Source organism: Sapajus apella, unplaced genomic scaffold (assembly GCF_009761245.1).
Source record: "Sapajus apella isolate SASKATOON/1434 unplaced genomic scaffold, GSC_monkey_1.0 scaffold8, whole genome shotgun sequence".
Classification (NCBI taxonomy): Eukaryota; Metazoa; Chordata; class Mammalia; order Primates; family Cebidae; genus Sapajus; species Sapajus apella.
In genome coordinates this window covers 45,900,309-45,916,078 of record NW_022436948.1, presented here as the reverse complement: position 1 = coordinate 45,916,078, position 15,770 = coordinate 45,900,309, and the positions used below count along the sequence as shown (strand labels likewise).

The following is a 15,770-nucleotide window of genomic DNA, read 5'->3' as shown; positions in this document are numbered from 1 at the left end:
TGGTATATTTTTCCTCAGCAATGAGCTGTGAATCTAAGTACTTTTTGCTCTTCCTACTGTCAAGGCATTGATTCTGCCTGAATATCCTGCACTTGACTGTTGTCAGGAGCTGGTATCTGGCCTCTCACATCTTCTCCACCCCACTTCACCCCTGTCCAGCATCTAGACTACCACTTAAGCCATTTAATTTACATTTCCAAGGGGGCTACCTAATGGACAAAGGTGACGAAGGAATAGAGTCTGAGAAGGAAGAATTAACAGCTGGGGAAAGAAATAAAGGCTACAAGACAATCTAACAAAGTATTTACAGTTACAAATTGGGAGTGTAACCAGTGGTGCACAGATGTCACATAACGACTGGTTCTTCTTCAACTTGAACACTGTTTTGTCCACACTGCTGCTATGGGAAACGTTCACGCTTCACGCATCACAAAAATAAAGTTTTAGAGACATGACTGCTATGACTTGACTGTGTCTCCTGAAGGGCACATATTGGAAACTTAATCTTTAATACAACAGTCTTTGGAGGTGGGACATTGAAGAGGTAATTAGATCATGAAGGCTCAGCCTTCATGACTATTTTAATGCGGCAGGCTCATTATAAAAGGGGGAGCTCAGTCCCCTTTTCCTCTCCTCACTCATGTGAAGCTTTCCACCATGTTACGATGCAGCAGGAAGACCCTCACCAGATGCGGCCCCTCGAACTTGACTTCAGCTGCCAGAACCTTTAGCCAAAAATTACCCAGTGTGAGGCATTCTATTAGAGCAGCACAAAAAGAGCTAAAACAGTGATCTAAAGGAATAAATTACCCGAGTAGTGCTGGCCAGGGGCACAAAGAGGCAAGTTAGGTTATAATACTTTTGTTTCACAAATCAGTTTCATTTTCGTGATTTTTCTCAATATAGTTAGTAAAAGGACTCTTAGCATATTATTTGAAAGCTGAAACCATCAAAGATGAATAAAGATTTAAAAAGAGACATCAATCTACAGAAGTAACTACATGGTTTAGATAGTCCGTCTTTGCCAAATGAGATAAACCTCATTATGACTTCTTAGAGTTTGGGCACAGCAGGTAGAAAACTGATATTAAAACAATCTCTTTAGTCGTTATTTTTGACTTTTGCAGTATCCATTATACTTGCTTAGGAGAAAAATTTATATTTTAGTTGAAAAAAATCCCAAAATGAAAGAAACGTTTAATTTCTTACTATTGTTTATACTTCAGATACTTGATTTTGCCTCTCAATATTATGATTCAGACACTGGCATTTAGTTACGTAGTAGCACAAAGGGCTAAAACAGAAAATGCTTCTACTGTAACTACATGAGTATTGAACAGGCAGTATAAAAAGACATCAGTTTTTCTCAGGGGCAAGAAGAAGAAAGCCAAACGTTGTGTGCAATGGAGATTATTCAGCCTCCTCTCTTCTCTACCCCTTTGCTGTCTTAAGAAAACAAACTCCAAAGCCAGATGAATATAATTCAATCACTCCTCTCAATTATGCCTGCTCATGTGCTGTTTGTTCAGCAGAAGATAGAGAATCTGGTTCCATTTCAGGTTCTTAGCCTTTCTGATAAGGCAGCTTCTTTGGCCGAGAACATAAAGATTGTGAACATAAAGGCCCCTGTGGCAGCTTTCAGAAGGAGACCCAGCCATGCAGGAGACAAGGTGATCCGCTGTACATAGGGAATGGCGTGAAACCAGGAAGAACTCTCTGCAAATGTGCCTGAAATTCTTGAGGTAGTTCTACTTCTCTGTGTACCCGGGAAACCCTGTAGTTGACTTAATTCTCTGTTGTCACTTTCTTGAAATTCCTAACAAATTTTTAACAAGAGATTCTGTATTTTTCAGTGTGTTCTGGGCCCTGCCAATTATGTAGTTTGTCCTTCTGGGCGAAAGAAAAGGGGATTTGAAAGAGACAGAGGATCATCAGCTGCTTTCGTTCGGCCTTTGTAAAGACATGACACCTGGCTGGAAGGGCCATGCTTGCAGCTGTTCTGCTCTTTTCAAAGGATTAAACAGATTTCCAGCATCTAGAGAAGACCTATATTCCCCATCAAGATCCAATCTCCCTTCTCTCTTTTAGGAAAACAGCCTCTCCACATACATGTATGCTTTGAGCTGCATATGGCAGCCATCAACAATTCAAATTCCAAACTCTCTAGCACCTAAGTGTGTCCATGTTATTGTTATGTGGGCCACTGAGCTGTGAATCCTCTGTTTGGCAGTTTCAGGTTATTGCCTTAAAGACAAACCAGAGAGATTGAACTATTTCCTTTTCCCTCTCACAGGCAGGAAGGCAGATGTACTGGTGACCTAGCTTTGGTCATTTGGAGGAGGATGACATGCTAGGGGAAGGCAGAGCCAAGAATAGAAGGAACTTGGGCCTTGCAAGACCCCCTGAATGAGACTATTCACCTTGGGCCAAGCATCTGAAAGAGGAATAAATCTGTATTCTGGAGTCTCTTTGTTACTTGGCTTAGCCTCTGCCCTAACTAATGTGTAGCATAAATTCCTGTGGGGCGATTTGCAAGAAATTTGTATTTATTCAGAATAGTTGAATCATAAAGTGTCCTAAGTATTGGAAAATTCTACATAGGGAGAATTATTAATTTCCATTAAAATGACATAAAATTTCATTGAGCCAAATTTTATCTGTGGTGACATTTCTGCGTCTTGCAGAGGCACATGGTCATCATCATAAATACTATTTTGATTACAGTAAATGTCTATAGATGCTGGGGCTTCAGTAAATCTATAACCTTATGACAAACTCCTGAAAACTCTAGTTTCATTGTAATTTATCCTCACTATGAAAAAGGACTATAGAACATTAAAAGTAACTTTTGTGAATTTTCTCATTGGCAACAAGATGAACACTTAGTATACTTAACACACAACAAATACATACAAGATAACTTTACTTCTCTCTTGTTAAAACTTTTCAATGGCTAAAACCTAAGATTTAAGATAATGTGTTGATAAATCAGTTCCAGAACAATTAAGGAACCTTTTGTTCAGAAGTGTAGATTTGACAGTACCTGCCCCAATGACTCTCTCAATGCGAATTCTTGAGGGATCAATCTCCTTCGCAAATTCATGGACTGCTAGGGATGGGTCTTCATATGTATCCGGATCAATGTAAGTTTTAATTCCCGGGAAGCGCACTGCAACGAGAACAAAAAGATCGATTTAGTTTGAGTATCTCAGTAGTCTACGTCCTGTGAACATTTAAAATGGGGAATGACATACTGAAATAGTCAGTCTTACGAACAACTTAAACTCTCTCTTTTCTTCCAGTCCCACCCTCTGCCCATATTAGCTACGAGGGTCAAAAATTTACTTACCTCACTGTTAATGCAGAGTGACCTGGTGGATTCCTAGAAAGTGAGCTGACAGGTTCCAAAAAGCATATGTCACATATTTCTGTAAAATGTTTAATCAGCTGACTCATTCACTAAACTTCCAATACATTCCACATGTGCTCTAGCTCAGGGAGTGGGGAAAATGGAGGATAAACCTCCCTCCAAAAGAAAGAAGCCCATTAGGGTCCCTCCTGAACGCTTTGTGCTCTGTGGCGCCAGGTTTTATGAACTCATTCCCTATTCCTGTGGTCTCCCCTTTTTCAGAAACTCTCAAGCAGTAAAGAACTGACTCTGTGGCATACAAACAAGAAAGGCCAGTAGGGATAGAGAACATTCTCTTTATTCTTGCAGTGGCTTCTGTGGCCTGACTGCAACAGTCCTGAAAAGGATCAGCTTGTATAACCTGGTGGGAAAATGGGGATCAAAGGACCAAATCTGGTGATTGGTTGTACATCTGTTCAGCTTTATTGGTGGGAATGGTGGGCTCCCAGCCTACAGGCAAGTAGGATGATGACAAGGGACGCCTGGGAAACACGAATGTGTGGCTGTATGTTCATTTGTGAGTATCTGAAGAAGTCATAGACTGCCTCTATGAATATCCCTCAGTTTGGCTCATTTATTTATTTATCTTCTTTTTGTTAGAGAAATGGTATCTTGCTATGTCATCCAGGCTGGCCTTGAATTCCTGAGCTCAACTGATCCTCCTGCCTCAGCCTCCTGAGTAGGTGGGACTACAGGCACAAGCCACCAAGGTGGCCCATTAATTTCCATTTTCCATTTTAGTTCACTAGACAGGGGGTCATTTCTTATATATCTATCTTTCCAATATCTTAGGTATGGTTTTACATGCAATAATCATGCAATGAGTGTTTACTGAATACAAACTAGTAGGGAGTTAAATGACCAATGTGAAATTTTTGGCAGAGTGGGTGGTATTTGGTTTTGTTGCTTCTTAGATTTGGAAAACCATATAATACCCAGTGTTGACTGTTGTTTGAATCTCCTTAGAAACGTGCCCTTGCAAAACGAAGAAGCATTAAAAGAAAACAAACAACAGGTAATAAAGTTTGGAGGAAGTGCTGAAATGCCCAGTTTTAGCAGCAATTTGCTTCATTAGTCCTTCTATGCCCAGTGCCTATATTTACATTTTGTCTTCTGTCTTCTTAGTGCTACGTATGTACCATGAGAAAATTAGTATTTCTCAAAATAGCACAAGAAAAGCATATTTCCAGGTATACCTAGACCTGACACTAATTTTCACATGCCATGCTTTTCTTGACTTCTCAGTTTACATTGGAGAAAAGGAGAACAGATAGTCTGTACCTCTTTTATATTCCATATGACATTTTTATAACTTAGTAGAATTTGTGATTTCAGACTGAGTCCTATAACCTCAAACCTAGTAGCCACTACCACTAATTAATAGTGGTATCTAATCAGATGTGGTCATATTGATAATGTTATGTTAGCCACAGATCACAAGCATCGTTTATTAACTCATACATGGTTTTCACTATTAAACTATTCAATTACTTAAGGTGGTACACATTTCTAAAGAATAAGATCAGTAAATATCACATTTTTTTTTCTTACAAACATGATATGTATAGTAAAGAGGAAAAAAAAACCCCAACCAAACAATTTGAACTTTGAACACCTGGTTACTAATTTAACTTATCACAGTCTTAAACATCAGTTTGTGAAGTTTCTTCTACCTCCTTGGCTGGCTCGAGTTATTTTCATTGCTTCGTGCTGGGCCCATCTGGTTTGGTTTATGCTAACCTGCTTCTTGGGAAACAGATAATAAAAGCCTCAGGAGCGCCTTTTCCCTCTGCATATCAGTACTAAATGTCCTGCAGTGAATCTGAACGTTGCCCAGCATAAGTCAACAGCCCAGGTGTCTGGATCCAGGTTTCTGCAATCTGTTTACAGCCTTCCCAGGTTAGGCCTTGCCAGACATCAGTTCTCTCAGCTGCGCCATTGCAGTGAGACTCAGACTTACTGCCTAAACGCTCCTCACTTAAACCCTTTCCCTCTCCTGGAGGGTGGTATAGATGGAAAAGTCCTTTATTATCTTTTGCTCAGTTCGAAAGAAAAGAGAAATTTAAGCAGTTAAGTTGCCTCGCACATTATCTCTATACTGTGGTTAATTACAGAACATCCCTTTCTTGTTAATTCAGTGTCTCACAATAGAAAAACTGTCTTGATAAAGTAGTTTGCAATTTGGAACTGGAGGTGGAGGTGGGTGTTGAGGAGGAGAGGCTGTCAATTATCAAACCAACTATAGTGGTAATTATAGGTTGCTTGGGAAAAGATCTCTCAAATGAATATAACCTTGTAGTCAGCTCAAGGATTTCATACATATTCTAAGAGTTAAAGAGCTGATATTCTTTTTTAGTGTTAATGAATTGTAAATTGATTTGTTATATATTTCAAAGTCTGTACAAGAAGGAATAAAGATTCCTTAATATTTATTTCTATGTCTAATGCTCCGCTAGATAAAACCAACTCATGTTCTGAAGCCATTGTGAGTGGTAAATAACTTGATAAAGTCAGTCAACTATTATTTCTAGAAAATTCAGTCTGTTTTCCAGCAAGCAGAATTAGGAACAAGGTAAAGTTATTTAATGAGAAGCAGGTGCAACTTTCACCAACAAACCTGGAAACCTGATGAAAATGTTAATGCTGAAAGGCTGGAAGTGTTTTTTTTTTTTTTTTTTTTTCCTTTTTTCTCAACTCAATAGATACAGTTGGAATAAACTCCTGAAGTGTGGGAACAGTAAACATAACGGAAGAAAGTCACTGTGCTACTTACAATGCCCATTCTGTAAGTGGTTTCTTCTCTTCTCTTCTGACTTCATCTTGGCTTTTATGTACCATTGACATCTTTTAAAAAGATAAAAAGAAACTCGTTTTAGGAAGTATGGTGGATACAAACCAAAACCAATTAAAATACATATCATCTATGAACAAAGTTCTTGTCATAAAGACCCCTTTAAAAATATATAGTATCAAAATATTCTGTAGAAGGTTTCTTGCGTATATTGAAATTAGCCCTTGAGTAATGTCAGGTAGGTGGATTCAAAGGAAAGGAGTCTTAGAAAATATTTAATAATCTGCCCCTACCCATCCTTTATATGACTGCTAATAGCTAGAGTTGGCAAATAAATAAATAAATACATAAGTAAAAGTCAAAATAAAATAATGTTTTGAATCAGAATTTCAGAAATGTATACAAATGTCTTCCATTTTCATTGCTAAACAGCGGCATGGTTCAACAGTTTTAATTTTTAATATTTGGAATTTAAGGCATGTTCTGTCCTCTCTCTGGATAACCGTGCTCCCATGAGTTCTTCAATTTGAGTAAATTCTTCAACATCCAACATCCATATGATTTGATGGCTTATCAAATTTCTAATGGCTAAACAAAGTATATCTGTATTACATAATTCAATCTTTCAATGGGAATTTTGCCTCAAATTCTATGGCAAAATGAGTATTTATTCAGAAATATCTTACAGTTTTCATAGAATATTTTCCAATGAATGCTCCTCTACCAAAGTGTTTAAGTGATACTTCAAAATATATTTTTTCTATTTTATGTAATTGAAACTGTTCTCTTCAGTGCATGGAATGTTAAAGCAATTTCTGAGAACGTGTAAACTGGCAAACATAGAAACTGAAAGCTGTAAATAATTTAGTACACATTTTTTTCATCGTTAAATTCTCCTTTTAAGTGGTATTTCTAGTCTGTTCCAGGAATCCCAAATAAAGATAATATTTGAGACCATCACTCAAGTTTATTAGGCCTTACTTATTTAGCCTGCAAAGATTGAAATGTTTTCTTTTGTGTTTGTCATATCTATGTGTTGAAATATTTTCTGATGTCTTAATGAAATGCTTTTCCACATGTGTATGTGCTATTTAAATCATTGTTTATTGAAATACTTTATGAGAAAACAAGACCTTAACTTATGTTCTACAAGATACATATAATTGCATCCAATTTTGCAATATAGTGAATCACTATTAAATTCATTTTAAATAAACTTCCAGAGGATTTTTTTTCTATTATGGATAATACTGATGTTCAATAAAATCACATTTAAAAAATTACTCCCTTCTTCAAAGAAACTTTCAAAATGGAAAACGAAACTATTTCAGAATCAAAATCAACCATCATACCTAATTTATCACAGTATAGTTCCATTATATAATTTGTGTCTTTGGAATTAAGATCTCCTTAAAGTACAATGGGACTTAAATCAGCACATTCTACTCAAATAAAACTTTCTGGGCTCCAAAGCAAATTGTCTTTAAATTGTATGTAACTGCATGATAATTAGAGTATTCTAAAGATGTCAGTGTCCCCAATTCAAAATGCATGGGTAGCGTTAATGATACAGAGGGTAAGGAACACACAGTAAGGCTTATTCTTCTATTTAACGTTTTCCTGAAAAAGATTGCTAAACATGTAGCAATGCTAAAGTACTGGCGATTTGATTTTCTTTACTTAACCAAATTGTCATTGTGACCTTACGCACAACAAAATCATTTTATTTTCCTTTTTCCCTTTCTTCTTTAAACTTGAACCATTAACCCTCACTGAAACTTCCTTCCTTCCTTCCCTCCATCTCTCTCTTTCTTTCTTCCTTTTTTCTTCTTTCTTTCTTTCTCCTTCCCTAACCATACTGTCTTTTAATTCACCTCTTTGCAAGAGTCCTAAATGATATGAGAATAATTTTAATCTTTTTCAGAAAACTTAGACTTCCACCAAGATGTATAGGGATTTTGTTTATTTGTTATAACCAGTTAACTCCTGCTAGTGATTGAAATTTTCGTAGGCCATGTTTGGTAAGCTGCAGTGTAGAATATTTCATCTTCCACTGAATGGTTAATTGGTTTACAGACTCCAAAATTTGTTTTCTGTCCACTGTAAAAGATGAACTATATCAAAGCTCTGATTACGGCAAAAAGCTGTCAGAGGTCTGCCCTAAAAATAAGGGAAAAGTGTCCTAAGAGAATGCTGGACAACTGTGGCTGATGGTGGCAACATGTTGTACCCAAATTAGTACTTTTATTAAGACGAATTTATCATTATTTCCTGAATTCTTTCATGTCTGTTTTTTCCTTGTTACTATAGCCAGAATTATTCTATCAGCTAATTATCCCCAAAACCAAGAGGCCCCCAGATACCCTCTCTTAGTTCTAAGACCATTGCTGTATCTGTTTATGTACATAAAAAATTTAAGTAAACATAGTTATAAAGTGCCTTCTTTCCATTTAATTTCACCAGTAAGTCATTGTTTTTAACTCGACCACATCAGAATACTCATGTTGCTTTCTTTCTTGGTAAACTTACAAAAGGAAGTTAGTTACAGCCAAATCTAATACACTCTTATTGAATAGTAGTTGCATTTTTGTCAGAGACTCACACTAGATACATGCAAAGTAACTGTTAAGTTCTATACCTTTTGGTGTGCTATCAAAATTGTAAACAAGTTTTCATATATGTATATCCTCCGTCATTTTAAGTAGATTAAATTTTAATAAAATATTGGTCTCTAAGCAGAGTTTTAAAAACAAATGGTGTTTTTGGTTCACTGAAGGTAGCTATTTATTATGTTCAGCTATTTCTGAGGTGCCAAGGTTTTCTGGCAGGGTTGGTGGGCTTTAGCTCGAGTCTACAAGGGTGTGTACTGTTTGGCTGACATTCTTTTTGCAGTTTTAAATCTTGATAGTAGAATGCTGCAGTAGATGTGTATTTCAGACTATAAAAAATATCTGTTGAGGTTTCTTTTGTGCCCCGATTGATATCTAGATAGAATATTTTATCTTCTTGTTAGAATGATCTGAAGATAAAATGTTGTGATTTCTGACAAAAGTCTTGGCCAAATGCCATGGGTTAAATAAAAAAATAACATTTATTCCTTCATATAATTTTGTACATATTACCTTCATTCACATCTGTGTATTATTAGCACCTGGCTTGTGGTAATTATACTATATATTTTAAAGACATTAAATGATTTTAATATGCTTTTATATCAAACCTGTGTAAAAATAGAAAGCTAAGTTTCCGATGGGTAAAGTGTCCAAATTTAGGTCTTTTGCTATGTTAGATTTACTGTTACTTTATATTTTTATTCATATTACTCTGAAGTATAGAAATATTAGCTTTATAAAACCAATTAATATAATTCTAACATAGATAATTTCAATATTTAATTGATAAAAATATATTTCTATAACACTAAGTTTATAAAGAGTTTTTATATGAATTGTTCTGGTATTCCATTAAATTAGTTTTTCCAAGAAAATTATTTTTATGGTGTCATTTTTATCGTAAAGAAAAAACCCAGAGTAACTTATTGAATATAAATTCATCATTCACAGCTTTCAAATGCCTTTTATCATCTTTGGATCTTTCCATATTCAGAAAACTGTTGACACAGATCACTAACGATGGTTCACTGTCAGAGTGAACTTTTCCCGGATACGTCTCTGCCTCAGGTATGTCTTGTTATATCTGAAAGCATTGAGTATGCAGCGTATAAAAGGAGTGGTGATTCCCACATTTGGAAACAATCTGGTGTGCTTCAGTTACCTCCCAGTGATCAAGAAGAATAAGGTGAGGATGACGAGGAGCGTGAAGCCGCCAACGGCCGCGGTGGCTATCACGAGAATCTGTCCTTGTTCCGCTGCCATGTCAGAAGCTGAAACAGAGACACAATATTACAACTTCCCTGGGTGACACTTCACCATCGGAATCATTTTACAATTTAGTTTATACTAAAAAATACAACAACAAATGCCAAGCCCAGTATATTTGGCCTTTATTTCAGTATTTGACATATATGAAGCAAACCCAGAAGGGCTGAAGAGCTGGGGCCGTAACCCACAACATAAACCTCTCCTCTTTCTTCAAAAAAAGGTCAATAAAGTAGATAAATTCCCAGTATCCCTTATTTAAGATTAAGTATGTGCTGTAAAACTAAATCAGCAGATGGGCTAAAGAATTCCGTTACGTAATTGCTCACTGTATTTCCTCCTAAACACTTTGGCCACTAGACCAGGCTTTATAGACCGTTTTGATATCTGTTTTTACAGAGTAGAAAGACTACTGTATAATTCCTGTTAAGAATGATGTTCTTTATATTTCATAGAGCTTAATTCAAATACTAAAGTTGTAGACAGCACGAGGATATACATAGTGGGTGCTTAGATGTTTAATTAGCAATAATTAGAAAAATGATATTTAAAAGCTTTCTTTTTTGAAGAAAAGGCCAGATTACATATGGTTACAAAATGTTTTTTCTTTCATTGATAAAGCTGTCTCTTAAAATCACATGAGCTGCACATTTTACAAATCTTCCAGGGATGTTTTAACATATATCATTTCAATTGATTTATTAGCACTTCTACTTTTTTGTATTAATAATGCTTTAATCAAATATAATTTTAATGGGTACAATAGGCAATTGCTTAATAATAGAGATAAGAAAACAGAAACACAGAAAAATTGAAGAAATTGCCCAAGCTCACATAGAACTATAACCAGAATTCAGTCTTTCAGGATTTTGTCTCATCTGTTTCTTTTTTCTTTTTTTTTTTTTTTTTACCATAACTTGTAGTAATAATTCAGTTAATCATCAATATTTTAAAAAACCAATCAATCAGTCTCTTAATATTCCTTAAATTAAACTTGTTTCTTATTTTGACTACTGAAAATAAATAATATCTATTAATCTCGTTAGTTATTGGAGAAAATTGAATCAAATAAAATATATAACTGAGAAGCAAACTGCAGAAGTCTCTACCATAACCATTTATTAAACTTGAGTACTTTACAGCTTCCACAGAAGTAGATCTTTTTCTGGGAATTAAGTATGCAGTATACTATGTGCAAATTCATACCCAGAGTAATAACATTCTCATAAAACTAATGTATCTACTACAGAACGTCTAAGCCTTAAACACTATTGTCAAGTCAGTAAGAAACCACTTATAGCATTTTAGAGACTTTTAAAGAAATCTAAATATAAATAAAAACAAAAGTCATTTACATTCAGTTTTAGTAAGATAAATTTATTAAATCTTAGATTTTAGTCACTATGATTTAATCAAGACATTTTCAAGCAATCTACTACAATGTTAAATTTTTGCTCATACTCTGTGCAGAGACAAGTTAAACAGCTGCATCTTATCTAATAAATAATGTACTGAAGGTCTTTTATTAGTTTTTCACTGAATTTCCTAATCTGCAAAATAGCACTGATATCATGGGAAGGAATGTTGTGCTCTAAAATGTCACATTTTCCCACTGAAAGTCATCGAATAACAAAAATGTAACAAATAGATGTTCTAGAAAACATTATCTTTTTGAAGATAAAGCAGATGGCGTTTACTCATAAAAAACATTATTTACTTAAAAACTGTTGTATCTGTAAAATATATAGACTAGTTCAAGAATTTTGAATCAGGAGCATATTGTTTCATAGTAGTTAGGTAGCTATCATTTATTGAGTCCAAAATTCAGAGGGAGATTTTGTAATTGTGTGCCTTTTGAAAATCAGATTACTTTGTTATAAAACAAGGTGTTGGATGGGTGCGGTGGCTCATGCCTGTAATCCCAGCACTTTGGCAGGCCGAGGCGGGTGGATCACAAGGTTAGGAGTTTGAGACCAGCCTGGCCAAGATGTTGAAACCCCGTCTCTACTAAAAACACAAAAATTAGCTGGGCACGGTGGCACGCACCTGTAATCCCAGCTACTCAGGAGGCTGAGGCAAGAGAATCACTTGAACCTGGGAGGCAGAGGTTGCAGTGAGCTAAGATCGTGCCATTGCACTCCAACCTGGGTGACAGAGTAAGACTCTGTCTCGAAAAAATAAATAAAAAATAAAAAAAATAAAACAAGATGTTGTTTGACATACATAATTACTGATTAAACTGCTAATTCTACGAATATGTCTCCTTTGCACAGTGTTATTACATTTATAAACTTTGTTTTAATTAAAATTTTAATTGAATAACAATCTTAAGTTATGACACTTTGACAAATGCATATTCCTGCATAATTGTTTCTTAAACTTAGAACCCCTAAACACTCCTGTGTGGAGAATAAAATATGTTAAATACTTTTATTAGAAAATAAGAGTATTTAATAAAACACTATTATACTGGGAGTAAAATCCTATAGATTGTGAGGCTGGGATGATTATAGAAACCTCATCAACATTATGATCTTCATCAAGAATAATAGTCATTATTTAATAGGAAACTACACTTAGAGCTTCAATTCACTATCAAATTTGTCTTCACCGTGGTCTTGTTAGGTAAGTACTGTTATCATTCCTAGTTTGAGCAGTTACATTACTTTCTCAAGGTTACCTATCTTGTATAAGGGAAAGCTGGCAATCCAACTTCAATCTGCCGATCTCCAAGCTATTGCCAGTACTTTAAACCACCATTTTACTAACAGAAGCACTAACTAGATCTAGCTGTGTTTGTTACCCTAGAACAATCATAGACTTGCTTGAACTTGGCTTCATGTCTATAAAACGAGAATGTTAAATTAAATATTCTTGTCACAATCTTTCAGAGCAATTGTACTATGATATGGTGTTATCCATGCAGACTGCAATCAAACAGTGGAAAGCACAAGATTTGTCTTATGAAACAAAAATACTCAGGACCTTGGTCCTGACAGGGATAATTTTTGCCTTTTACCCTAATAGTGTTGGTCCATCACAGAGCTCTGACTTCCTTTCCGGATAAACTACATGGCCCTTAACTTTGTTATGAAGGCTATGTAAAAATGGCCCCAGCATATGTCTTCAGGCACATCTTAACATTCTCTAAGCATACTGAATTTCTTCCAGGTCCTTGAATAAGCCAAACTCTTAATATCTGGTCAATTCCTAATCACTCCTCCATGAATATCTCATCATTTGGAAAGCTTTTTTTTTCTGGTTGTTTAGATTTGGATAGGTCTCCAGACAGTTGTTCCCCAAGACTCTTAAACTATTTCCACTAACAAAACTATCACAATTTATTGAAATTACTTTTTATAATATGTCTTTCCCATTTGATTTCAAATTTCCTAGGGCAGGGCTATATTCACTATTATATCTATAGTGGGGTGAATGGTGACAGCCTTTCCCCTTCCCCTCAAAAAAGGAATCTGCAGGTGTAATTAAGAACCTTGATTATCCTGGATTAAGGGGTGGTCCCAAATCCAATGATAGGTGTCCTTAAAAGAGACAGAAGTGAAAAGACAAAAAGGAGAAGGCCATGTAAAGACACATGTAAAGACAAAGGCAGAGACTGAGGTTGTGCAACCCACAAGCCTAAGAATGAACACACCAGAAGCAAGAAGAGAAAAGGAAGGAGCCCCTGTTAGAGCCTTTGGATGGAGCATGCTTTTGGTCTCCAGAGCTGTGATCTATTCTTTTACACCATCGACTTTGTGATAATTTTTTAACAGTACTAGGAAACCAATACAGTGTCCCACCTACGTGGTAGTAAATATTCCTTTGAGAGAATGGGTTGAATAATTATTTGCACCGGATGGTTCTGGTAAGAAAAGGTCAGGAGTAATCCACATTGCCACCCTCCCCTTGATATGTGAAGGAGATTTACCATCAGTGTAGCTATACAATGTATGCGAAGAGAGTTTACCCAACACCAATCAGAAAAATTCGATTATTCTGTGTGCTTGGAGACAATGTTTGCTGGGTGGTAGAAGCCTCTGGGAATTCAGACTGCTACATTTTACCAGGTTGACTGGATTAAAGCTCAGAAATATGAGTCTAAGGTTAAGAATCTATTAGTTCATTCAATTAATATTTATTGAGCAACTATTATATGCTAGGTGCCAACACAGACACAGGCTACACAATGATGAACAAAACAGACACAGTTACTGTGCTCATGGATTTTCAGTTCAGTGGGGAAGACAGACACTGAATAAGAAATTACAAAAGTAATTATTGTTACAAAACGGAAACTGTAAGGTGTTGGAAAAGAGTAAGTTTCTCTAGCAGTGAATCAGATGACAGGGAATTTTGGAAACTACAATGTGTTGGCAGAAGTAAGAGGAGGAGCAGGATGATTTCCTTGGCTAGAGGTCTCATTAATTTGATTTATTTAAATAGACACTTAGATAAAGAAACAAATAAGCAAACCATGAAATTATCTACCAAATGGATTCTACAAAAATACAGTGTAGCTATAAATTTCTGTTATGAAAACTTGTCTATAGCATTATCCATTCATTTTTTTCAATCCTGAGGAGGAGCTTATTTCTCATTAGTTTTGTAGGAGAAAAATGTATAATTTACTCACATAAGTAGCTTCTATTGAAAGCAAACTTCTCCCTAAAAAGAACCACATTGAAATCCATAGAGCAAAATAAAATTTATTTGTGACTGGCTGATAGGAAATGATCCTTTGTTTAATGTCGAGGCTGTATTCTTGGACAAAGATACATATATTAAATTATGATATATTTCATTCTATGGTTTGGAAAGAAGTATACTTCCTTAAGAGGAAGCAATTATCCAAAAAGAATTGCAAAATTGTAACTGAGCAACAGTGCTTGGCATAAGTTGTGATGACATTATTAAGTGTGGTTTGTTTCCATCTCAAAGAAAAAAAGTGAAATGCTTTACTTGGAATCTAAATACTTAAAAAAGATATTTCATATCTTTAGGAAAGTGCGAGGGAAAGGCAATTTGGCTATTTTTAACCAAAGTATTTTCTTCTATGGAGGCATATGATTTTGTCTCCCTGTAATCAAGATTATTCTAGTTTATATTTACATTTCAAAGTAAAATCTGTTATTTGCATTCTGTGTCATTTTCTGTGGAACAGATTTTTAAAGTTAACTCTTTTCCATTCTGAACATCTTTTTAAAGTTATTGAAGACAGTAGTTAACATGATTTTTAAATAAAGCATCATACGAAAATGCTGCTCAGTGAAATTGTCTTCATCATTTCGCCAAAATGATTTTTTAGCATAGCATAAACCTCAAGACAGCCATGGATTGATGATGCATAGTAAATTCATGGTAAAGTTTATTGACAACCAATATAGGATAATTCTCCTCTCAGGTCATGTACAGAAATCAGAATTGGCTTAACCTTATGATAATTTAGCAACACATAATAGAGATGAATTAATCTGCACATTTTCAACGCCACATTCTCAGTAGATGTAAGAGTATGAGATACAGATTAGAGCTGAGGAAACCCTTCTCCTAGACAAACATAAACTTGTGGCTTTGTAGATGATATTGTTATCATTTTGGCCATGTGGACTTGAAAGCATAGGGTTATCCTTGATTTTGTATTTTCCTACAAGTCCAGAGTCAAGTTTTTCATCTTGCCTTTATTACCAGC

At 35.4% G+C, this 15,770-nt stretch overlaps 1 protein-coding gene and 1 long non-coding RNA gene across 4 annotated transcripts in view; one reads left to right on the top strand and one right to left on the bottom strand.

The window, feature by feature from the left end:
- Positions 1 to 15,770, bottom strand: part of EPHA6 (EPH receptor A6) — a 970,705-nt gene that overhangs the window by 262,457 nt on the left and 692,478 nt on the right. For all 3 annotated transcript variants that reach the window (XM_032277212.1, XM_032277213.1, XM_032277214.1), the window contains 3 exons: positions 9,975 to 10,083; positions 6,183 to 6,253; positions 3,044 to 3,169 (listed from right to left, as the gene is read on the bottom strand). In XM_032277212.1, coding sequence (XP_032133103.1) covers positions 3,044 to 3,169; positions 6,183 to 6,253; positions 9,975 to 10,083 — 306 coding nt within the window. The remainder of the gene's footprint in view (positions 1 to 3,043; positions 3,170 to 6,182; positions 6,254 to 9,974; positions 10,084 to 15,770) is intronic.
- The window catches only part of LOC116551014, a 334,562-nt gene that overhangs the window by 200,523 nt on the left and 118,269 nt on the right, over positions 1 to 15,770 (top strand). The window lies entirely within an intron of this gene.